We start from the raw sequence: 24501 nt of genomic DNA, 5'->3' as shown, positions 1-24501 counted from the left end.
GTAGATTTGCGATCTTTTTTTTTTTAATTAATCAAAGAGACGTTTTTCTGCGAATCTCAGATTTCGCGGTGCTCGCGGATAGCTGATCTCTCTTTCGCTTTCTCGAAAAAAAAAAAAAAAAAAAAAACTTTCGATATCAGCGAAGTCGCGCGAAAGGTTTGCTAGCTTTGCGCTTTTCATGTGATCCGCACGTGTCGTTACGTGCATGCTTTTTTTCTCTGTATTATTTTCTTCTTTCTTTCTTTCAAAGTTTTTAAACGTTTACCGAGACGCTTCTAACAAGTTCAATCCGAGCCTGCGTACACGTGTGTCTCCTTCATATATAATATGCTTGCGATTTTGAGTAGTGGGTTGATCACCTTAAGAATTGCTTATCGTCTTTTTTTCACAAATACATAGAGAAATTCAAAACGATGCATGCCATGGAGTGCGTTTTGCACGACACGATATAAACTTTGATACCACGTTGAATTGCAAACTGAGAGAATTCGTAGCGTCTCCCGATCGATGTCTCGTTCACCATTATGGGCATTTATCTGGCAAATTGACTTTAGCATGCGGTATTTGCATTCAATTTTAACGAATGGTTAGAACTTAATAACGAGATAAGTTTGATTGATTTTTGTCGACTCTCAATTACAATTTTATCTAGACTAATTTTGGATTCTAAGAATTCATTTTTCATCAATTTTATTTTAATATTAGCAATTAATAGTTGTGTTTTCTTTTTATTGACATATATTATGTCAACTTGGTATCTGAAAGTTTTCGTCGTGCACTTAAACGTTGCATTTACATCATTCCACTGATGATCGTATTGACTGTTTTATTCTTCTATATATCTCTTCTATAGATCTACGTATAATATTTAGAGATGAGAAAAGTGCAGGTATGCGAAAACAAAAATGCAGATATACTGAGCCTATAGTTAATCGATCTTTGTCACTTATATCTGATACAGATTGATTGCATCGAGCAAATGCAGTAATCTGGCTTTGTCGATACGATCATCGTCCGAGAGCGGCGAAAGCGCTCTCGGGAGGAATTTTTGGAGGCAAAATATACGGATTTGGTCCGAGTCTCGCGCGCTGAACGATCGAGTCTGCTTAGCATGAATGCTTGCTCACGGGTCGCACAATGGATTCGTCATGGCTTGTCGTTGGATTCGGTCAGAGAGAGAGAGTGAGAGAGAGAGAGAGAGACAGACAGAGAGAGACATATACAGAAGGTCCCAAGATGTTACCGTCACAGGTTTCGACGAATGGTTCGAATGATCGATGAGGAGGCCAAATCGATATCTCGTTAAATAAGTCGACATTATAATTCCGAGCCATCAGTGCTGGTGCTCTGAAAAATCCACTCGTCCGGCCGATCGATCGGCAGAGACGCCATGAAACGTCACTCTGATAAAAATGCTCATACGATCAATTCGACCGCGGAAACGCGACAGGAGACTTTTAGTTTTTGAATATATTTTTTTCCAATTATAAGTTTTTTTTTTTATATTGATGTGTTCTCTAATTCAGTAAGAAAATATTGTAAAGTTATATCTGAAGTCACATTCAGCATATCTGAACAAACTATCGGATTTTAATTCAAACTCTTCAATCGGGATCGGAATGGTTCTGAAATTAGTTTTTCGTTTAACGAAAAGTGTACAATTAAATTTCGCATTTGATTGAAATACTTATTTTTGTCCAACGCTCCTGTATATTGTCGAGGAGGATTTTTCGCAACAAAGAAAAACGTGACTCAACATCCAAATCGGATTTCTTACGCGACGAAATCTCCAAAGTCGAGATCCATGCGAATGTTTTGACAAGGCATTATCAGAATGGCGTTATCGTCGCATCTCCTACCTTCTGTCCTATCTTCTCTTTCTGTGCGCTTTTCAACGACCGACGACCGAGACACGGAGCCCGATTTTCTCGAGTCCGAGATTTGCTATCCGGAAATAAGACGAAGTAAACGCGAGATAGAAAGAAAAATACGCGTCGATAGCATAATACATAACATCTCCCATTGCCTTTTCGGATATACTGTATTTGCGGCTTTGATATCACGGTTCTTTTTTTTCTCTCTTCCTCTTTCTTCCTGTTCGCGATCTCTCTTGGTATCCGGGTTAACTTTGAGAGACGTGGCTGAAAGGACGGGTTGATCGGCAGAAGATCGACGAGAAAATATAATATACTTACGAAAAAATCACAAACGAACAGATATATGCATGCGTGGCACGAAAAGAGGTAGATTACCTAGGTATATTATTATTATTCTATTGCGCTTTATATCTACTCTCTTTCACGATCCCATCTTTAATACTCTTTCTCAGTTTTTCAGTCTGCTTGATATAAACTCTACGGCTTATAACAGTACACGATTATTACTACTACTTTGCTTCTGTCCTTGTACACCGATTTTGTGTTTCTGTTTCTATTTATCTCTCACACGGTTTCTCTCATAAGAAAAATTCTTCCCCGTCCTCTTTTTGAAAACTGACTTTCCCTTCCCAAAAACAATGACCAAATTTCCCTTCACAGAAAGAGAAAGTTTCAGGGGAAAGAAACTGCAAACGTATATCTACAGATTTATCTAAATTCAGTTTTCGTATTAATTATCCTAAATGTTTATTTCTCGCTCCTAGTTTAATACAATTAATTGACACTTTGAATTTTTATGATCAATTTTAATTTAGCTAGACGTATCACATTGAAAAGATTATCATTTTGATTCGATTAAAATGATTTTTAAAAAAAGAGAGAGATATACTGTTTATAGTAATCAAATTGCAAACTCTTTCTCGACACATACTAATTATCATATTAAAAAGACTGCTCATATATTTATGTGTTTGTGTTAAAGGTTTCAAATTGGTTTTTGAAATCTAAATAATTATAAATATATAAAGGGCTTCATAAAATTAAATTTTATAACAGTAAAGTAATGAAATTTTATAAAAATAAACTGAATGCATAATAGTATTTTAATCTTTATGTAATTTTAGATTAAATTATAATTTAAAATTCTTTCTCTTATTTACTCATTTACTTATATATATATATTTACCTTTGATATATATAAACTAATTGCAAAATGGTTTAGACCGTTTGTTACTATGTACTGATTTCGAAATATTTCATTGTTTCGAGAGATTAAAAAATATTTTGAAAAAAGATAATTTAATTTTTTTTTAACCAGCGACAGAGTAGAGTTTGCAAAGGAAATTATTAACAATGTATCGGTTTAATCTAATGAATCAACTACACCTATTTACATATCCGTGCTTGTGTTTAATTTCAACTGTGTGAGAAATAAAAAAAGAAGAGAAATGAGAGACGCACATGCCGGGTATACACAAATAAAGACAGACACACACACACACGACACATACATTAATATCGCTCTTGTCAGACTGTCAAGCTACGTTTTGTTCGTTTCTTCGCCTTCATCCTGAGTTGCCCATTGTTCCTTCGGCATCCTGTTTAGTACAGCATGGCTTCCGGCACTCTTTTAGCCAAGAGTCAGCGACGAGTTCGCGTGAGGGTGGGCTGCCCTGTAACATTACGTTTCCACCATTTTAGGCATATTAGAGATCACATCGAGACGGTTGTCTATGAGAGAAGTGTTTGCACACTCGTGATTCCAGATCTACGTTAATTTTTTTGTTTTTCAGAAAACTTGTCGATTGTCGACAATTCGATACCCTCTTCTCGAACTTTCGATTAATCATTGAGAATATATATGACTAATAATTGAACAATTCAACGAAAGTATGATATATTAAAATATTATTTATTATAATATATCAAAAATAAATATAAAATATTAATTTTTTATTAACGTTAACGCGTTATTCAGAAATTCTGCATACATATATTTACATTTTACATCCTACTTAATGGATAATAATATATCAGATTAAAAGCTTTTTACGTAAAAGGTATATACTAAACCCATATGCATATATATGTATATAATATATATGACACAAGCGCGTATTTTATATATACAGTGCAACACGCTGTATGTTAGAAATTGTGCACACAAGTTAGTTTAGATAACGACTTTGATAGAGAATGAAGTTTATCATTCGTATAAAGACACAATGTTACCTATCTATATTTCCTGTTCCTTTCCACTTGCCTTTCATTTCGTTCTTTTTAAGAAGAGTAAATATAAAATATTATTATTAGAGTGCAATTAGCAGATATAATTATTCAAATTATTTAAATTTTTTCTTCGAACGATTAGCTTATCGTAATATTCATGAGGTAATTATTGCGGCAAATTAAAATGATCGATATACATTCAAGGTAGTTAAAATAGATAATTTAACACAATTTTGTCCATTTCTGATTACACAATTAATAATGATTACGTAATTGCGATAATAAATAATATCGTTCATAGTCGTTCAAGATCGCAACGAATTAAAGCGCGGAACGCGGTACAAATAAAACGATGCCGAATATATCGTGTATAATGTGGAAACGGAGGAAAATTATCGCGATTATTTCGCGCGGTTTACCAGCATCACACAATGAGAGTGGAAGGATCCTTCGCGTCCTTCTTCTCTCTCCGTCTCGTTCGCTCTCTCTTTCTGTAATTTCTGAACGACCCCTCCTTATAAAGCTATTTCTAAGTGATTTCTGCCATGATGTTCGAAGTAACGCAGCACGGTTCACTAGCTCGACTTTTATCGATGGCCATTTTAGGCATCGCATGCCCTTTATCCAACCCAGAGAAACCGGAATGTATTATCGCTAATCCATTTCACAGAGACGTGCTAATTTTTATATCTCTGTGATTATATTAGAGACTAGTCAGAGCGATATTTTATATATGATATGACATCAGAAGCTAGAAAATCTCTTCGGCGGATATTCATAAAATTATATTGATTTGAAAATCAATGTTAAATTAATATATCACGCACGGATGCAAAATATTTGCAAATTAAGTTTTTGTTTAAGATTTAGATCTCTGTCTGATAGAAAAAATTTATATGATTTCTCATACTTTCGACATTTATAATTTAATATGGCTGCAGTGAGACGTCTTAATAATTTTCTTTAGATTTTAATTAGTACCAGAATCTCTTCTTACCTTTTTCAATTTGATCTCAATTATCTTCCCTTAATTTCTCACGGATTAATTACAGGGAAAATTTATTGGCAAAAAGATTCCCAACACAAATTTTAATAATGCTGTTAAAATTTTGCTCTGGGTTGAATATATTTGGAAACTATGCTCACAAATGGCCATCGTAGAGCTTACTGTTTGTCGCGAAGACCGTGAGACGATGAGGCTGATAGTTTCATGTGACAATGGTCCCCGAAATGATGGAATTGTCGTCAACTGCGCGTGTCCCTTCTCCTTTTTTTGCGCGCGTTATAAAATCAGAACGATCTCTCTCGGTGAGCCTGCCCCTGAGCTAAGAGTTCTTGCTCGCGATCGAAGATCCTCGCGCGAGGGAACGGACACAGGTTCAAATATGTAGATATATTACTTTTTCGATGTCGTCGTCGTAAACCCTCTCCTCTTTAAAACGCACACTCCGAGTAATTATTGCTCGTTCTCTGCCCGCGGCACCTATTTCTGAACAATGGATCGCATCGTCGTTGTTGCAGATGGGCAAACTGGGCAGCAATCCTTTGGCTGGACTGGCAGCCTTGGGTCTCGGGGGACTCGCAACACCAGCGAACACGGGTGGTCTTAATCCAGCAGGTAAGCGAATACGATGTCGAGAAATAGATGGACAAAAGACGAATTTATATATATATATATTATATTTAAATTAATAAGGTTTTTCTCTTCTTTTTTATTATATCAGTGTTTTTTTAACAATTAAGCTTAATTAAATAGAGGAAGTAGTTCGAGATGGAAAAAGATGGAATCTGTAAATATCAGTGAACTTTCGACTAAGGCAACTAATGAGAATAGTCTTAAGAAACTTGTTCAATTGTCAGATAAGAGAAATCTACCTCATCTTCTTCTTCAAATATTTGTTTTTATAACAGGCAATTTCTCTTCATACTTTACGATCATGCCGAAACTTTTCTAACATTTGTGCAATGATCGTAGCATTAGCCGCATTGGCCGGGAGCCAGCTGCGTACGAGCAACACAAACAGGCAGCAACCTGCAGCGAACAATCAGACGCATGAGATGACCGTGCCAAATGAGCTGATCGGTTGCATCATCGGCAAGGGCGGTACTAAAATCGCTGAGATCCGTCAGATCTCGGGCGCCATGATCAGAATCAGCAACTGCGAGGAGAGGGAGGGCGGAGCAACGGACCGCACCATCACCATAACCGGGAATCCGGATGCCGTGGCGTTAGCACAGTATCTCATCAATATGAGGTGAGTACCATCGCGCGGGACCTGTACGCTATTTCTTCAGGCTCGCCAGTTACTTAACCGAAGGTCAACCTTAGGAACCCGGACCGGAGGGGGAGAAGGAGGGCGAAAAGCCACTCCTGGTCTCCCAAGGTTCGCCCGAGGTTCGGCATTCGGTGTCGCAAATTCCATTTCCAATTAGAAGCAGTCAAACTCGTCCCGGCTACGTTTTGCAGTGGATCGCGATATGCATTTGCCCCCTGATTTTTTAAAATTTCTTTTCTAACCCCCCGCATCTCTTCCGCTCACCGGATAAAATAGTGCGCCGGTGTCACCGAGATAGAGATTTCTCGTTGCCCTCTTTCCCCTACCCCAATAATAAAAGACTCGCCGATTCGCCTGTTTGTGTTACTCGTTCCTCACGCAACCTGTCGCCTCACTTTTGATGTCTTAATGGTGAGACTATGTAAGGGATAGTCGAATCGGCACCCCCCTCGCGACATCTCCCATCATCATCGTTGCTACCCCTGTTCACGGCAACTCGCGTATAGACGACTTTCATTTTTTTTAACCTGTTATATTTTTACACGAATGTTGCGATCTATAAATGAAAATAAAATAAAAGATAAGGCTTTAAGAATAATCAGTGTAAATATAAAGAATGATTTCATTTTACTGTGTTCTTAAAAAGAGAATCTCTAACAGGAAAAAAGTCGTTTCTACCGCGTGTAGCCGTGAGAGATGTTATAGAAGAGGTGGTGTTACTCTGAAGAAGATATCACTGTAGAATACGCGCACATGGCATCTTGATGAGACTATAAAACGATTTTTCGAGATTATTAATGATGGATAAATGAAAGAGTCATGTAACGCCACCTCAGTTTACTACGAAGCACAGGTCGTACGGTAGTCGTAAGATAAAGATGCGGAACGAGAAGACGTCGAGGCATCGACGGCCACGATTTCAGAGGAGGCGCTCGCGTAGATGCAGATTGCCTGGAAGACAACTACTCGTCAAGCTGCAGGAGACGAGGAAGAGGAGATCTTAATCCTTTATTTCCAGGTCCTGTCTTCCAGGTCCAGTACCACCCCGAGTATCCTGCAGACACAACTCCGCTCAACATCTGTTCCCATTGTCGCTGGCTGTCCTTTCAAGCAAAAATAAACTTACCGACTGAAAAACATAGTAGAAAAAAGATGTACATACACGAGGACTGTCGCCCGTTAGTGACGATCAATCCTGAAATCAGTCCCAAACAAACGCATCACAGTTCCTCCTTTCGATTCGGTTTTTAATGACATGGTTTTCTTTCTAGTTTGAAAGACAGGCTCCCGGTAATGGACGACTAGCTCAACACTTTACGCTTGTATTTTTTTTTTTTTTTTTTTTAATTAATTTATAAGAAAAACCGTACAATTGTTTTTATAGTATTTTTCCGGCATTTGCAATACATGTACGAAAATGACACGTTTATTTACGCGATAAATGTAATGAAGAATTTTCCTCGTCCTTGCCGGGAATCTTGTCGTAGCAATCTTTACATTTTAATTATACACTTCATTACTGTTGTCATCGCTTAATGTTCATTGATCGGTGTTCGAGTCTGTTATCTTTTTATTTATTTATTTATTTTTTTTTTTAAATTACGCGCTGTGGGACTAATCTATTTTCATCATAGCGACATTAGAATGGTGAACGGTACTAACGTATGTAATCGTCGAGCAGATTCGAGGACGACGATATAAAGTTTGCGCGCCACACTTCACCAGCATCAGTTGAATGTACAATTCAAAGCCGCGGATCGACGCACACTTTTTCATATATCCCTCACGTTATAATTATAATCCATTATATTTTATTCCAGATTGCCACTCACATTTTACTACTGCATATAAATAGCGATACCGTATATATTCGTCATCTTTCGATATTTCTGTATTACCCGTTAACTTTGTCGTATTTATTACATATCGTATATCCCAGCACTCCCATCGGAGCCAAGATTTGCATTCTGCCATCTATCCGGTCCCGGCCTCCCATACTCGAGATATATACGACGGGCCGACGAAGCGCACGTGTGATCTCGCAATCTTGTCTTATCAACAGCAGCGCTTAATATGGCAGAATGCATATCGTTGCGCCTGGTTTACTTTGATTTTCTATCTTTTCTATAAAAAAAAAAAAAAAAAAAAAAGAACCACGAGGCTATGGCTCGTTCTACTGACGCAGAGACCGATTATCCTACACATGACGAATTCACGAGAAATGCAAATGTCCTATAAATTGGTGTCCCTGCCTGTAAAACGAACCATGAGCCCATTACACCTAGAGACAAAATCACATCGTTCGCAAATCTACTATTAGTGTGGTGGATGTGACACATTTACAGGATTTACTATATACCATTCTGAAAGTAGACTAGCGAACGCGTGTATTTATCTTCTTCTTCGTATGCATCCTTGTTGCGCGTTTTCTGCGATCTAGGACGTATTTCGACCGTGTCCCAGTGTGTTTGGCGTTCTCGTTCTACGGACCCGTTTGACTCGTTCGTCGATGCCTTAGTCGGCTCAAATCAACCGATGCGAGTCAACCGATGTCTAATACGAACCCAAACACTAGGGTCTAAATGCGACCTAATGAAAAAAAATCTCTCCCCACGAACCACGTAGCCGGTGTACGTGATAATCACGCTCCACAGAGCACTCTCTGGCATAACTCTTTAAGCCTACAACTTGTAATTTAATTTATTCTTCTTTCTGATAATTTTTATTTTTTTTCTCTTTTTTTTTACGTCGCCTTGTTCAATAACTCTTCGTGACAGCTACTACTATTACTGCTACTACTATTGCTGCTACTTCTACTTTACTATTACTTCTACTATTACTACTACTCCTACTGCTATTATTACTATTATTTTACTTTTCTCTTCTTTACTTTTTGTCATCTCTTATGTTTTTCTTTATTTTTTTTTTAAATCTCTTTGACACTATTTTACGAGGAACGTTCCCGCCCTCACCTTTTTACATTTTGTCTTTTCCCCAGTGTCGAACTGCAGAAAGCTAACCTAGAGGCCCAAAATACCCAAACCCCTGGCAGCGGTACCACTCCCGGAGCATCCGGGGCCAGTGCTTCCCCCTCTACCACCACTACCACTGCCTCTCCCTTGGCCAGCGCCATCCCCTTGGCTCAGCTGCTAAGCAAGCCAGGCGCCCTCAACGCCCTATCTAGCCTGACCGCCCTCGGCGGACTCACGGAATTGCTAGGTGGTGCTGCTGGCGCGGCTGCATCCGCGCTCCCGGTCCAGACCACCGGCGTGCACCGATCGCACAAGACCTTTACGCCAAGGCTTCGTAGCCCGGGCGCACCAGGCCCGACCGACAGCGGCAAGTTCAAGTCAGAGCGTACCAAGTACAATCCTTACTGAACAAACGGACCGGAAAGAGCGGCGGGATGATGTGTTACAGTGGGAAAACACTACACACATCTACATCTATACATAGCGAGTACTTGTATAACATTGAAGTTAAACGTGCGTACGGACGCCAGGGTAGAGAGTATCAAGACTTGGCGAAGGATCGACACTCGTTGTTTTTGTTGTTAAAATAATTGTTAAAATGAGAAGGTAAATATATAATTTTTTTCTAAGGATATATAAGTCGATGCATGATCGAAGAGAATAATTCTTTGGCTAAATATTATCGTCGACTATGTTCGACAATTAATTTCGGCCAAGATATAATATTTTTGAAAAACGAAGATCCCCCGAATATCACTGCGGAAATATTTTGTAGAATTTTTATTTGTATTTTTTTTTTTCCTTTATATTATCTTTAGCTGGGGAGAAAAAAGGATTACTGGAAACTTTGGAATTTTTTTATGTTGTAAGAGCCGATCAAAAATCCACACATGATCCGATGCTAAGTCTTTGAAACATATACTATCGTGACACGCCCTCCGAGATCGATGCGGTCGCGTAAAGACTGATTGTACGAGTAATGAAAAATATAGCCAACATAATTAATGATAAATTCTCTTGAGATTTCTTACAATTGTGTCGTAAATAAAATTTTATTCGACGTTTGCGTTTTATTTTGTACAAGCGATTTCTGGAACGCTCGGAGGACGCGATCGCTCATGCACCGTCGCAAAGACAGCCTTTTTTGATATAAAAGTATATATATAAATATATAATTATTATGATTATATCGTCATAATTATGATTACAATATTATTATAATTGATTACTATTTGAAGCAAGAACTCTTATCCTAGTGTAGCTATTCCGATGTGATTTTTTTCTCGTAGTAGATAGAAATTCTATCGATAGGTAAAAAAAAAAAGAAAGTTTTGCGCGTGAAACAAGTGTGTGTGATGAAAAGCACATAGAGAGGAGAAAGGGAAGGTGCGTGAAAGAAATCATCGTAAATCATGTGTTTATCATTCTTTATAAGTCATGTTGAAAGAATGCACCACATCATGTAACGTGTTTCGAGTGACTTTTGCAGTCTTCTTTCTTATTAAAAAAAAAAGAAAAAAAAGAAAAAAGACGAACGATCTGCAACCGAGCGATCGAGGGAGATTTATTACAGCACGAGCATGAAGAATTTTGCGAAGCATTATATGTATAACCAATCATCGCTATTTGAAATATGCAATCAAGCTGTACACACATAGTGATTGTATTGTTGTAACGGTAATTACACTTAATCTTTATGCATCTGTGCACGCGAGACGAGCGAGATCTGCATGGATTCGCGTGTAAATTACGTTTTTTTGTGAAATCAAACTAAAATTAAACGCTATATAAATATATATACACTAAAGATACAATCAGATTTCTAATTCCATAGTAATAATTCAATCGTCTTGTTAGTCTACTGTTCTGTAAGTAATAAAAAAAGAATAATTATAAAAAAAAACACGTGAAGCCGGAATCATCTAGTCGCAGAAGAACGTTCGATCAGCTAAATCTAAGCAAAATCTTGCGGGGAAAAAAAAGAGGAAAGAGCTGATAATGATCGATAAGATTCGGAATCGCCAAGATAAGTGTTTGTGTGCTCAATCCTAGTTCATAGCGAGACATGTGTACTTGCAAGTAGTTGACAAGTCAGAAGACATACAATCGCGTAATCACAAGTATCTCACTTATCGTGGTCACGGTTTATCCGGAACACGCGCGATTAATTGTGGGGAAATTGATTTTGTTTGCAGAAAAAAAATGTCCATTCCGCTCGAATCGACCGTCGCCATGATCGCGAGATATCTTCATTGCGTTTTTCTTCGTTTTAAAATGTATCGTCTCGTTCCGTTTCTTTCTCGAGACAATAATAAACTCACGCCCGCGACGTTAAGCGACTGTTTGCGATTCAAAGAAAACGAGAAAGGAAAAGTCGCGAGAGAGACCGACGATGCATCAGAGAATACGCAGAGCTCCCGTAGTCGTATATCAAGTGAAGCGATGCGTAGAAATAAAAAATCTGCTTCCAATGCAAGTGCAAAGTCCAAACATGTTGGAAATTTGATATAATTCTCAAAATTTCACAAATTTTTGTTTTATCCCATTGTTTCTTCCACGAAGACTATTGCTAATTGCTAGAGTTAATTGTTGGTCATAATTGAATAAGAAAATGTACTTGGAACAGTAAATGAAAATATAAAACTTCTCCGTCGAGATGTTCGATCGGTTTAAAGGAGAGCCATCGCGCATCGCTACGCCTGGTATTCCTACATCATCGTGCATAGAATCTTACAGGCAAATATCTTCAGCTGTACATTAGTCTCTATAACAATGTCGCAGAGCTTATAATGCTTATCAGACTTTAGCTTTGTGTCCTGTATCATCTTGTTAAATAAAGCTAGGCGTGTTTAATAGAACGTAAGAGAAAATACAATACCGAATAAACAGAAATTTGGCGTTCCCGCGAGTGAGGTCCCGCAATGCATTGGTTCACGACGGTCTTTTTTTAAACAGAAAATTCTCAACTTTTTTTTAACAAGGATCAACGAGCCTTTCTTTCTCTCGATTGATCTCGGAAATGAAATCTCCAATATATTGCGCGACCACCTTCGCGGCACCTGAACGTTTTATTACCTTCTTACAAATACGAAATTTTACGTGAGTCCGATTTTCTCTTATAATTAAAAGGATAAAGAGATACATCGTTCAGTTTGATAAGATTACACATATTTTTAAATCGATTATACAGGGATACTCTACGCATGAAGATATCTCTGTTGTATTGTAAAAATGCGACACAAGTATGGCTTCTTCAGCCGCTTGCTTTTTTTTTAAACTTCGCTATTAATCGTAGTCGTGTTTCAAAAGAAATTCGATGTGTCAAATGAAATTTTTATCGATTTTTATTAATACGAACATACATATTTTATATGTACCGATGTTGCTATCGGACTGATAGCAACGTATTACATAATTGGCCGTATTCTAGTACATTTAGCGCCATTTTTACGCAACATTTGTATCAATTACGACAGATTGGATTCAAGATTGGATTTAATTACTTTTAACGCTCAATGTATATTGAGAATACGAGCCACTATACATAGAGGCCCATACATACGTATGCCTCATTATTAAAGTGTAAACGTAATCAAGATCGGAGAGAAATTCAAAAGCGAGATGTAGAGAGAGAGAGAGAGAAAGAGAGAGAGAGAGAGAGAGAGAGAAGATGTATCCACATCCAACCAACTTGACCCAGGCTCCTGCCCGTTTTTTGGTAAGCACCATCCGTTCCTTTGTAGTCCTGTTAATCGACTTATCCTGTTGGCTGCAAAGTTTTCATTTTTTTTAACTTAAAAAAATTTTTTTTTTAATTTAATCGTCTTGCGCACTTTTTTTTCAATATCATATGTTTTATGATCAACCATCCGAATCCTTGCGGGAGATCCGTAATAAGATTGCTATAAATTGTAATAACGTTGCTTTCCGTTACCTGCTAGTAACAGTTTTATTTTGCAGGTCGAATTTAAACACAGATCGAGTGTCTGAACCGCTATGGTTCGTACAAAGTTCATAGACCGGGCATGCAATTTAAGACACGGAGAATCGGAGAGATTCACGCGCGTTGTACCTTATACATTCATACGTCGCATGTTGCACAACATCTTGATACTCGGATGAAAAGATCGACCACTATGCCTCATTAGTCTTTTCCTCCGATATCGCGGGAATCGCAATTTTCTACAAAACTTTTTTCCTAATAAGTACGAGAAGAGAGAGAGAAAGAGAGGACCAAAAATTATCACAATTGTTTTAATCATTTAAATTAATTTAATAAGAAGAAGACATTTGAAGGTGCGAACAATTACTCGAATTCTCTGTCTCTTCTTCCGCTGATAGACGCAATAATCAACGAATGAACATTATCTCTTACGGGTCGATTGACTATGTTTCAGGATATCGATGGAGACATCGGGGGTGCCTATGCCCGCGTATCACTTCATCCCGCCAGACCACATTGTGAAATCGCCGATCCACTAAATGTGGAGCGTTGCCGTGGTCGTTATCGTCGTCGAAAGGACACGGAGCATCGCGGGGCGCGCGAAGCTGTCAGAGTGGCGTATACAGGGCTGGGCCACGCACTGTGTTCAACCAGCTTGCAAATCGATACACTTGCAAAAAAAAAGAAACAAGACACACGACAGTGAGAAAGGAAGAGAGAAAGGGAGAAAAAGGGAGAGCAAGAGAGAGAGAGAGAGAGACACACATATACGTAGCACACACTCGCACGATATTCGAAACGAAGTCTATTTGTGCGCGCTTCAAGACGTGTACGTTAAAATTCAACAAGATACATCATCAACACTTATAGACATACATACATACACACGTATACATTTATGCATCCTAGAGAGATTACGTACATGGAAAGATGAAGAAGATACGCACGCGCGTACACAGACACACTCGAGTGTACAAAACTGTACAAAAAAAGTTATTTAAACAAAAGAAGAAGAAAAAAAATAATGATGCACGCGCCGCAGCCGCAAAAGCTGTCGCCGATTGGTAAAGGGAACAAGCCAAAGATAAATACGTTAGTTTTCATTTTTATATTTAAAAAAGACGTAAAAAAAAAAGAAACGAGACACGCGAGACAGGGAGAGAAAAAAAAATACGCGAAGAGAATTTTATTATTATTAACAAATTTATTATTACTACGCGAGGACGCGCGATGACGCGCGATTAAATAATATTAGGCCGGTTGTTAGAGTTTTTTCTAAAAAAAAGAAAACAAAAAAATGTGGATTCTATATACACGCGTTCTCGACGCGTTTCGCGACCGGTTCGCGGAGCTTAGTTATTACTTCATTCCGGACTGATGACAGTAAACGGAAGTGCGGCCTGGTCCATCACGGGGACTGACTTGTTCGACAGCGGTTCGAAGAGTTCAAAGCAAGTATTCCCACGCCCAAGTTACTCCATACTCCCTGATGAAAGAATAGTAGTTTTATACAAAATGACGCGTGTATAAAGAGGGAATGTAAATTGACACGTGCGTTCTGTTTCGCGTATACGTGATGCTCATCAAGCGATGCAAGAAGGTTCCGCTTCGCGATGCATCCAATGTGCGAAACACGATGCATATTCCTCCTCTCCCCCTCATGTAAAAATCTCAACATCATTTGTATTTATAGCCATGTTCATGGATCGACGATACCTACGCAGATATCAATGACGCAAGAAAATCTCTGGGCGTAGATATCGTTGATACTGGACTCGCATTAAAAAAGAAAAAAAAACGAGCCCGAATATAATTCAACACGTATGTATGTACACTTTTGTCCCATAGAATCACTCTTGAGAGACGGAAACACGTTGTGTCTCAGACTCTTCGATTGGAGATAATTATTTCTTGGAAATATCCCCCGGACTCTTGCGGTTTAGGACACACTTCGAGGATCCAAAAAACTGAATCTCACACGCAAATGTGGCTCGTCGACGCGAGTATATATATACTTAGGCGAGACACTGCGTCGTTGAATATCTTCGATATCTTCGGTGAATATCACGTGGCTTCTCCTACACATCTCTCTCGAGATCCCACGAATCGCGATCTCGCACGCCGTCGATTTCGTATTTCGTATCACCTTGATCTCTATTATCGTGGATCTCATCCCCGTGTCCCATCCGTGACCAATCTCCGAGGCTACAGAGAGAGACAAACAAATGGATCATGAAACCTCGTGGTCCAGAGATAACCAAGATCGCGATCGCGCTCTCGCGGATCGCGTCGAGGGTGAGAAAGTATATAAACGATTATAATTCGCGCGGTAGTTGCGTAGCTTTTGCATGCGAATCTTGGATTCCGAAAAACACAATTGTCGGTAATACTCTTTCATTTTTTTTCTTTTTTCTTTTTTTAAAGAAGAAAACCCAAAAAAAAAGAAACGACTGCGAACGCGTCGTTCGCACCATCGATCGCTTGGCGCTTCCTCCGAGAAGGGAAAAGAAAATCTCGGAGAAACGCGAAGGGACCAACGGATGCGCGCGTTCTCTAGCGCGTGTCTCGACGCCGTTCTGGACCTGCACTTTTGGCCCAGCATCCCGTCTCCGACGCCGATCGTCCTCGTGTATATATACGTCGTACAAGTGATCGGATACGGAATAAGGCCGACGTGAACGTCGCGGACGCGTGTCGGACGCGCGCTTCTGTTAAAAGAAATAAATGAAATTATTACGTGGAATATATAAATAATGATATATATTATATATATATATATACAACACACATAATATATATTTATTATACGATAAAAATAATAACTAGAAGAGAGAGAGAGAGAGAGAGAGAGAGAGAGAGAGAGAGAGAGAGAGATAAATAGCGATGTGAAAAGGTGCGAGCTCAAGCCCAGACTCGATCAAGAGGCTCATCCTTCCCTTTCTTCGTCATCCTTGTCCACTTTTCAGCTCCTTCATCTTACGATCTTACCTTTTTCCTCTCTGTCGGACTTTAACCCCTCCTCTCTCCTCCTTTTAATGCTTGTAGTTTGGCTCATGAATCCAGTAAGAGTCACTCTTGGTATAAAGGCAAACAAATTCTTTTATCGTCTTTAGATATGTGCGTTTTTTTTGTACGTACGTTTTTTTATTATTTATATCTCGTTATCGACTCTTTGTTCTCGTGTTATTTATATTAATCGTGTTACAATCGTTGATATTTAATAAAATTATTACTCCGTCTGTGTGTGTGAAAAGAAGAGAAATGCGCGCGCGCGCGGCATTGTGCAACGTCTTTTTTTATAAATTATTATTAATATTATTATTTTATTCTAGGTAAATATTTGTTCACATGTTGTACACACTAGTCTGTACATAATTGCGAAATGCAAATTAGATCTTGGGACTGCATACGATATTTTTTTTCTATTGCGTCCAAGTTTCGGTTCGATTCTCTTTTATCTCTTCGAGAAATATATTTTGGATCGAGAGATTGTTGTTAAAAATCGGGCCGAGAATCGCCGGGATATATATAACGGAATTAAAAAAAAATACATAGTTGTACAGCTACTATATATAATATATATATTTCGGCACTTCTCACGCGCACACATCCTCATCTTTAATAATTCTCTTGCATATATTACATATATATGTGTAAAATTGGCAATGGCGCGGGCGATTTGCATCTCGCGATGTAATTCCGCGCCGGCAACTTCCATTATGTGCCAAACATAAATTAATAAAACAAAAGGGAGAAGAAAAAAAACGTTTGTTAGAAAAACTGTTAGTGCTTCCTGTGTCAGCTCAATTAACGATCATTACATGCGGTCTTCGCGCGTATGTATCACTTTTATACATCTTCCCTAACTCGTGTAAAATCGCGTAAGAAACGCTTTTAATTTTAATACATAAATTAATCCTTCTAAAAAAAAGAAAAGAAAAAAACATTGATTGTTACATCAGCACTAATTTTATATTTGTACGAATGAATAATATCGTGAAGTCGGTTTTTTTGTGATATTTTTCTTTTTTTTTTATCGAAAATACTTTTCGCTTTTTTCTTGAACGCGTGTTGTAAATATGATTTTTTACGCTGTATATACATATTACGTATTCGGAACATCTTGTTTATAAGAGTAATTTTTTTAGTTGAAAATTATTGTAATATCAGCTTCTGCGATTTTTTTCACTTTATTTATTATTACATCGATATATCGATTTCATCTTTTTCGAATCGCAATATCACGCGCTTTATATCACTTTATTTTCCGAATAAATGAGTCACAAACGGCTCCTCTGTACAAAAAAAAAAAAAGAAAAAAATACAAGCAAGTTGCTGAGACACAGTTGTGTTGTTCAAAGTGGGATTCAATAATACTACGACGCGAAGTTTGAGAAGTTTATCTTCCCTAGGGAAAATTTAATTGGAGACAATCATCTATTGCAACTTTTGAAAGATCAACCCAATTAGGAAATCTCTATAACAATGGAACGTTTAAAACGTTTCCATATCAGAGATTTGATTAATTAAATCTCTTGTAATAAAAACAATTGTTAATTAAAGTCCCAATTAAATTTTCATAAAGTTGATATTATATTACTCTCCCACATTTTACGACACAATCTGTGTTGGTCTGTCTAAAAAGGGGGGAAAAAATTATTCTAGACGGATGATTTAATTTTGCTTATTCTTGGATCGATGCGTCGAGTTGTTTTTTACATCGCGAGTCTGTTGGTGACTCATTTAAATTAGATTCGAGAGCTCTATAGCTCTGTATTATTTATAATTATTTATATACATATATATATATATATATATACATACATATTGCCATTGTGTGTGGAAAATTATTTGTTATACATTTCGACAAAAGAAAAAAAACGGAATATTTCTCTCTTTTCTCATCGTGGCGACTAGGCACTCCTCTCACATCTCCTCTTCACCCTCGCCCTTGCACCCTCATTCTCCACCGGTATAGGTAGACGATGACGGCGTATCGTAGTAATTATATTAAGGAAAAAAAGGCAAAAAAAAATATACGAGACGAGCAACGTTCGAACGGCAAGTTGTCTCTGACTAAAAAAAAAGTCGATGAAAAAAAATGATGAAAATAACAATTAGTGAGAGACGCTGTATGATTGTGTATATCAACAATAAATAATTGCTGTGATTAGAATCGATTATTAGTAAGTAGTTAAGGATCAAGTTTTAAGGCACTTCGCGGAGAGAAAGAGAGAGAGAGAGAGAGAGAGAGAGAGAGAGTAAAAAAGAGTGAAAAGAGGAGTACTTATATATTATGAAAAATATATGATAGAGATGGGAAAAGGAAGAAAGAGCGCATGTGGATGTATCCTACAAATGAATTCGCGAAGAGAGAGGAGAGACGCGACAAAAATCGGGAAGATTTCAGGACCCACCTATCATTAGGCGACTGATGAAATATGTACGTATGTATGTGCGCGCGTGCGTATATAATCCCGTTACGTCATTCGAATTAGATCGCCACAGGAACGTTTCGAGATCTTAGAAAAACGATAAAAGTCAGTCCGATGTTATATTTGAATCAGAAGAAAAAAAGTTATGGGAGACGATGCTGCGCGCATTTATATACGTAAGGGTAAATCGTGATCTTCCTCCACTCGAACTGGGTCTCTAGATGAATCCTTTCAATAATCCGAATTTGAGCAGCAAATTTTTAATTTACTCTATTTTTAGTCGTCAAACTTCTTTCGAGAATCTCGATATTTTAATACGTGTATAATTGTAAATTATTTTTTTATCGTCAGAGCGAACGTCACTCGGGTACTGAAAGGGTTCGAAGAATCGCGCGGAGATATCGTAATATCGTTTTAAATCGACCTTTCAAATGCGTCGAAGGAAAAGAGCCACATTATTAAAAGCTACTATGCTTAATCCTCTGCAGGCTTCAGATGTGTCTTTAAAATAACGCGATGCTTCTTTTCTTTCTTGAATAGAATAATTCCGAAACTTACTATACAATTACTATCGAACCGGGACGACATATATACTATATATGTATATTATAATTTATGTTTTTAATTATCGATCTTTGTTTTGCTCAAGGCGTCAGCAGTCTTTCCTTAAGAGTAATTTCGTAAAAAATTTTTAATTCGTTTGTGAAAAGCCCACCTGTGCGTGATGCGAAATTCTACAACGTTCGTATCCAAAACGAGTGTTGAGATAATTTAAAGATAGTTTTTTGAATTATACTTGCATTTCTATAAGCGCATCGAAAAATTTATTAATTTTATTTATTTAGGGAATGATTTTAATATTTTACAAGGCGTAAGAGTGAAATGAGTTGAGAGAGCAATAAGTAATTAGTAATATTCCTCTTGTAAGGAACATGTAAAAAGTGTATGACACGGTGAAAGAAATTAACAAATAGTTTTGAATACGGACGTGATTATATTTTTTTTATCAATTATAATAATATTTAAATACTAAAATCATCGAGTTACATTAATGAGTAAAGTAAATGGGATTTGAAAGATGAAAATGTGCAACCTACAACTATTTCGAAAGATTACAATTGCAAGAGAATAGCTGTTTCCTGCTGATTGAAAAAGAGAATTATCGCTTCTTGAATTGAAAATCCCATTCACTTTTCAAACTGGCTCGCTAAGCACGATTATACGTGATAATTGAATAATACTCAGAGCTGTTTAATTAATGGAAAATCGCTTGGGAGCTAAAGAATAAGTGACAGGATGACGTAGGACATTAAATTCTAATTTCAGCGAAATTTCAAACTGTCTACAAGAGAGGGTTCGCTTCGCCTTATTTTAGTCAAGATTTAATTCCGCTCGACGTATACAAGCGGTATCGGAAGCTCGAATTATCACAATCTCTCGTGACAAACTCTTATGGAGTTTGACAACTAAGCGATAAAATGGCGAGACGTAGAGAGTGGAAAAGAATATAAGAAGGAGGAATGTATGTACGTAGGCGATCAGAGTCGAGGCAATTCTGTTTTCGAGAAAAGCCAACGCAGTTTATCTGCCACTTATCCAAGGATGTCGCATCGACATATTCCAGAAGCATATCCAATGACACATATGACTCTAGAATAATTGATATCTCTCTTTTTTTTGCTCCGATAAGCTAGCCTATATATTTATCCGGCATTCGATCGGAAATCGATTGATTGTATATCTCGGGCACTTGGATCTTATATCGGATTCTCTGTAGCTTCTAGTGACCGTTAAGATATCGTCTAATCACGTATGTCGTAAGTCGTGTTTAAAAAAAAAACTATATCGAAGAGGGAAAGAACGCAAGTGTTCACGCAGGAGCGTAATAATCTAAGAAGGATCTACAAGGATTAGGGAGATGCGTTTAGATTATATCCCTCAAGATCTGTCGCACCAACAAATAGTTAGCACATAATAAGCAGTTAATGATATCCGCTTTCTATATTGTGTAGATAGGAGCGTGTTCCGGGCGGAAAACGAGGAAATATCTAAGAGATACGTTAGCTAGTCAGAGCTAATCTTACGCTGTTGGCTGTAAAGTCAAGTTGTATCTAAGAAGAACGCTTGCGTGTTTTATATACACGCTGTACAGTTAGACCTAACTTTGGAGCAACTGACGCTGACCAATAATACTTCAACGAAGACGCGGTTATTCTCGTTCGCGTTAGCGAAATAAAAAAAAAAAGGAAATAACGCGATCGTTGAAACAGTTTCGCGAGAGTACGTACATCCCTTCCCCCTAATTAAGAATACGAAACGCGATCGCGAAGAGAGCGAAGCGTTCGCTTGTATTAAACGCGCGCGCACATTTAAAGAAGAGCAAAAAAAAAGGGAAAAAAAGCAAAGCGGGCGAACGTCAGCATTAATTGCGATCATATCGTTGTGGCGTAGAGCAATCTGTTAGTGCAGGGGCCTTATCCTTATCGCGTGGGTCCTCCTATACCGAGGATTGTCGCGAATCGCCGAACGGAGCCGTTTATCTCGTACGTTGAGCGAAGATTTATATAAATCGGACGGATGACAGGATGAAAAAAAAATCGCAGAACACGAGTACAAATAGAATGGAATGTATCTGCTCTTGGATTTTTTTTTTTTTGCAAAATGCGCGCGCCATATACCTCGACTTTCGGAGGAAGACGGCTCTACGGAAACGAGAAAGTTACAAGAGTTACATCGAGAATGGGAACGCGACGCGAGAGTCTCTCTCCAATCTCCGGGGAAAAAAAAAATGTCTGCAGCGTCCGCGGCAATTCCGGCTAGGGACCTAACTTTTACCGTAACGCAAGGCAATCAGCTAAGAAATAAACTTAGTTTTTATAGGATATTGAATCGCGTCCTTCCCCCGGGCGGGGCGTGGAAATTAAAAGGGCCGAAGAGAAGTCTCTCTTCTCCCGTGAATGAAAAAATTTCTCGCGCGATCGGACGAAATTGTTCGCCGCGTGTTTATCGCGCGTGACCAGAGGGCGAGTAGGACGACAGACAGATTATTCTCATCATTCTGCTGTAGCTTCTTCGAAATTGCATCGTTATCATCACACTGTGTATGTGCTAATAGTATGGGGTGCTTTCCAGCAACGAAATATATGTCACGCACTGTGTGACATAGTGTTATCTGTGCTGGAAAGTATCCTTATTATAGGATAATGTACAATGGGAGATAATTTGAAAGCAAACAACTATGCTGGTGTAACAATCGGTATAGAATGGGAAATGTAAAAGAATTATATGTATATATATATATATGATATCTTATCCCGAGTGCGATTATAATTGCTGAATTGTGCGAGCAATCTCTAAATTTTTACGGACTTTTAAACAAGCCGATTGTTGTTTGCTGTTTAATAAAATTAGAATGTGTTATTGCCATTTATGGTGTAGGATAATCGGTGTGTAATCGGATAATTTTCATGTGCAAAACTGATTGTTTCCTCAATCTGTCGTCTAATCGCGACCCTGATATCGCGCACCCCTCTTTTTCCCTCCACCCCTCTTTTCCGCGTAAATCAAGGCGAACTAAAAATCATATGTAGTGTCAACGTAATAAGGAGGAAAACTGTCGATCACACATAAGGCCGAAAAGGTCACCATCAATCATTTGATGCGGTTCAGGTGCCAAAAAAATAATCGAATTGTGAAAACTCATCGCCTCGAGCGGCTCAATTTTGTGCCAAGCTAACGTGTAAATTGCGAGCGGTATAACGCGTGTGCCAAATTTGCCAACTTACATTAATCTGCTTAATAAATCCCTTTTCACCCTTCCTTCTGACGATTCTCCGAATGTCGACGAGATATATCGAGATACGCTCGTTTGCTTTTAATAATACACATGTGATTATTTCATGTTAATCGTACGTTAATTCTAGATTTCTTCGAAATTAAATATGAATAATAAATTTTGCTGCCCCGATAAAAATATAAACAGTAGTAGGAATTTTAATATAGACGACGGTCGGGGCAAAACGACGTTTCAGACAATCACAAAATATTAATATCGTCGGTATTTTTATTTAAAAATCTTGCGTTATATATCGTCTTTTTATTCTACATAATATGACTGAATTTGTGAGATTTAAATTTAAATATAGTCAGTCATAAAATAAATCGCACACTGACTATATTTTTATTCTTTCATTTTATCATCGATTTGTAAGTTTTATTTAAAAAATTAATATATTAAATCGCGTAATTAATTATTCTTAATATATTTGTGTTTGAAAAAAGTTTTCATTTTTTGACTTTAATTACGCATCGCTGAAAAAAAGAAAAATCTCGTCGAATCGAAATGTCAGGAGGGGGATATAAGTAAATTGCGTTCTCTCATGGCAGCTCGGAAGGTGTGTAAATTAAAAATTGCCTTCTTTTGTCGAAGATGCGGCAAGAGAAATTGAAATTGTAGAAAGAGAGATATGATTACCTCCAACTTTGCATGAAAAGCTTTCAGTTCCTTGCACTTACTGCGCGATATACAATTAAAAAAGAATGACTCGCGTTAACTCTCACTTGGAAGATTAAAACGAAGTCATTTCGCTCTCCTCTCGTTAGTGTAATTACTTTCTACCGTGCTTTTTATCTTTTATCTTCTCCTTTCTTTTTTCTTTGACAATTAGTAGATTAAACTTGCGACAATCTGTTGTTCAATCTGCAATAGATCGTCACCAAGACGGAAGATCCGATCTCAAAGATGAAATTTTACAGTTTTTGCGAAGGTGTTCCTTTTTATGAAAATAAGTCATATCAATTATGGAGAAATTGAGAACAATAAATTAGATGTTCCCTTTTTTGATGAAAGAAAAGTGTTCGTCGCGATAAAATCGTATTTTCGTAGAATATCGTATCGCGATTTAATTATAGAGGAAACTACTTCAAACTATATCTCTTCGATCTCGATATGCTAAAATATCATACAAAAAAAGTGTGTGCAAAGAGAAAAACCCGCTCACGGAGAGAAGATTTCTCTGTTAGGGATGCGCGACGAGACACCCTATTGCGGATTGTTGCGACTCGATCCAGCGTCGAAGTCTCCACAATTATTTGTACGTTTTGCGTTAGTCTTCCGATATAATAAGTCTTTCTGTTCGTTGTCGAGAAGGAAAGATACGTAACGAGAAAAGGGTAATTCGCGTAAGATTCGAACGAACTCTTCGTTCTCCTTTCCCCCTCCCCCCTTTCCCCCCTTCAACGCGCAGTCGCGTCTTCTCGACCCCTCTTTATCCCTTCCTGCCCCCCTCTCTTAAAGAACCTGTATTTCCTTTATCTTCCTCGGCCAGGATTGATTTATGTTAAAAAGCCTTTACGAAAAACAGGGTCATAAATACTTACGTATAATACGAGTATTTTAAATTTTTAACGCAAAAGAGAAAAAAAGTAAAATTTGAGATGTAGTAATGTGCGATGTAACGAAGAGAGAAAGAGAGAGCGCGAGAGAGAGAGAGAGAGAGAGAGAGAGAGAGAGAGAGAGAAAAGAAAAAGAATAAAATTTTTTTACAAGAAAATAATGTGAAGTGTAAAAAAAATATGTCGCGTATATGATTTGCGACTGCGTCTTTCAATGCGTATCGTCGCCCTTTGTAACGTGTCGTCCTCCAGGGACACGTGTTGTGTGCGCATATATTAGAGAGTGCGAGATGTGATCTCACAGTCGAGTTCTGCGAACCTCTTCATCCTTTCAGCATCCGCACAGATGTTATAATTTTTTTCTTAATTTCACCA

The 24501-nt window shown here is 37.9% G+C and overlaps 1 protein-coding gene across 6 annotated transcripts in view; it reads left to right on the top strand.

Moving 5' to 3' along the window:
* Window positions 1–24239, top strand: part of Mub (poly(rC)-binding protein mub) — a 124528-nt gene extending 100289 nt beyond the window's left edge. For 3 of the 6 annotated variants that reach the window (XM_083051911.1, XM_083051910.1, XM_083051909.1), the window contains 3 exons: window positions 5628–5724; window positions 6082–6361; window positions 9381–12555. In XM_083051911.1, the coding sequence (XP_082908037.1) occupies window positions 5628–5724; window positions 6082–6361; window positions 9381–9762 (759 nt within the window). In that variant the 3' untranslated portion in view covers window positions 9763–12555. Of the gene's footprint in view, window positions 1–5627; window positions 5725–6081; window positions 6362–9380; window positions 12556–13751 lie in introns of those variants that run through there. The other 3 variants (XM_083051914.1, XM_083051908.1, XM_083051913.1) reach the window with 3 other exon arrangements.
* Window positions 24240–24501: the final 262 nt, after the last annotated feature.

This window comes from Prenolepis imparis, unplaced genomic scaffold (genome assembly GCF_030444845.1).
Source record: "Prenolepis imparis isolate NDT839.2.m4 unplaced genomic scaffold, iyPreImpa1.0 SCAF_12, whole genome shotgun sequence".
Classification (NCBI taxonomy): Eukaryota; Metazoa; Arthropoda; class Insecta; order Hymenoptera; family Formicidae; genus Prenolepis; species Prenolepis imparis.
The sequence above is the reverse complement of the archived record's forward strand: the minus strand, read 5'-3'. Positions and strand labels throughout refer to the sequence as shown.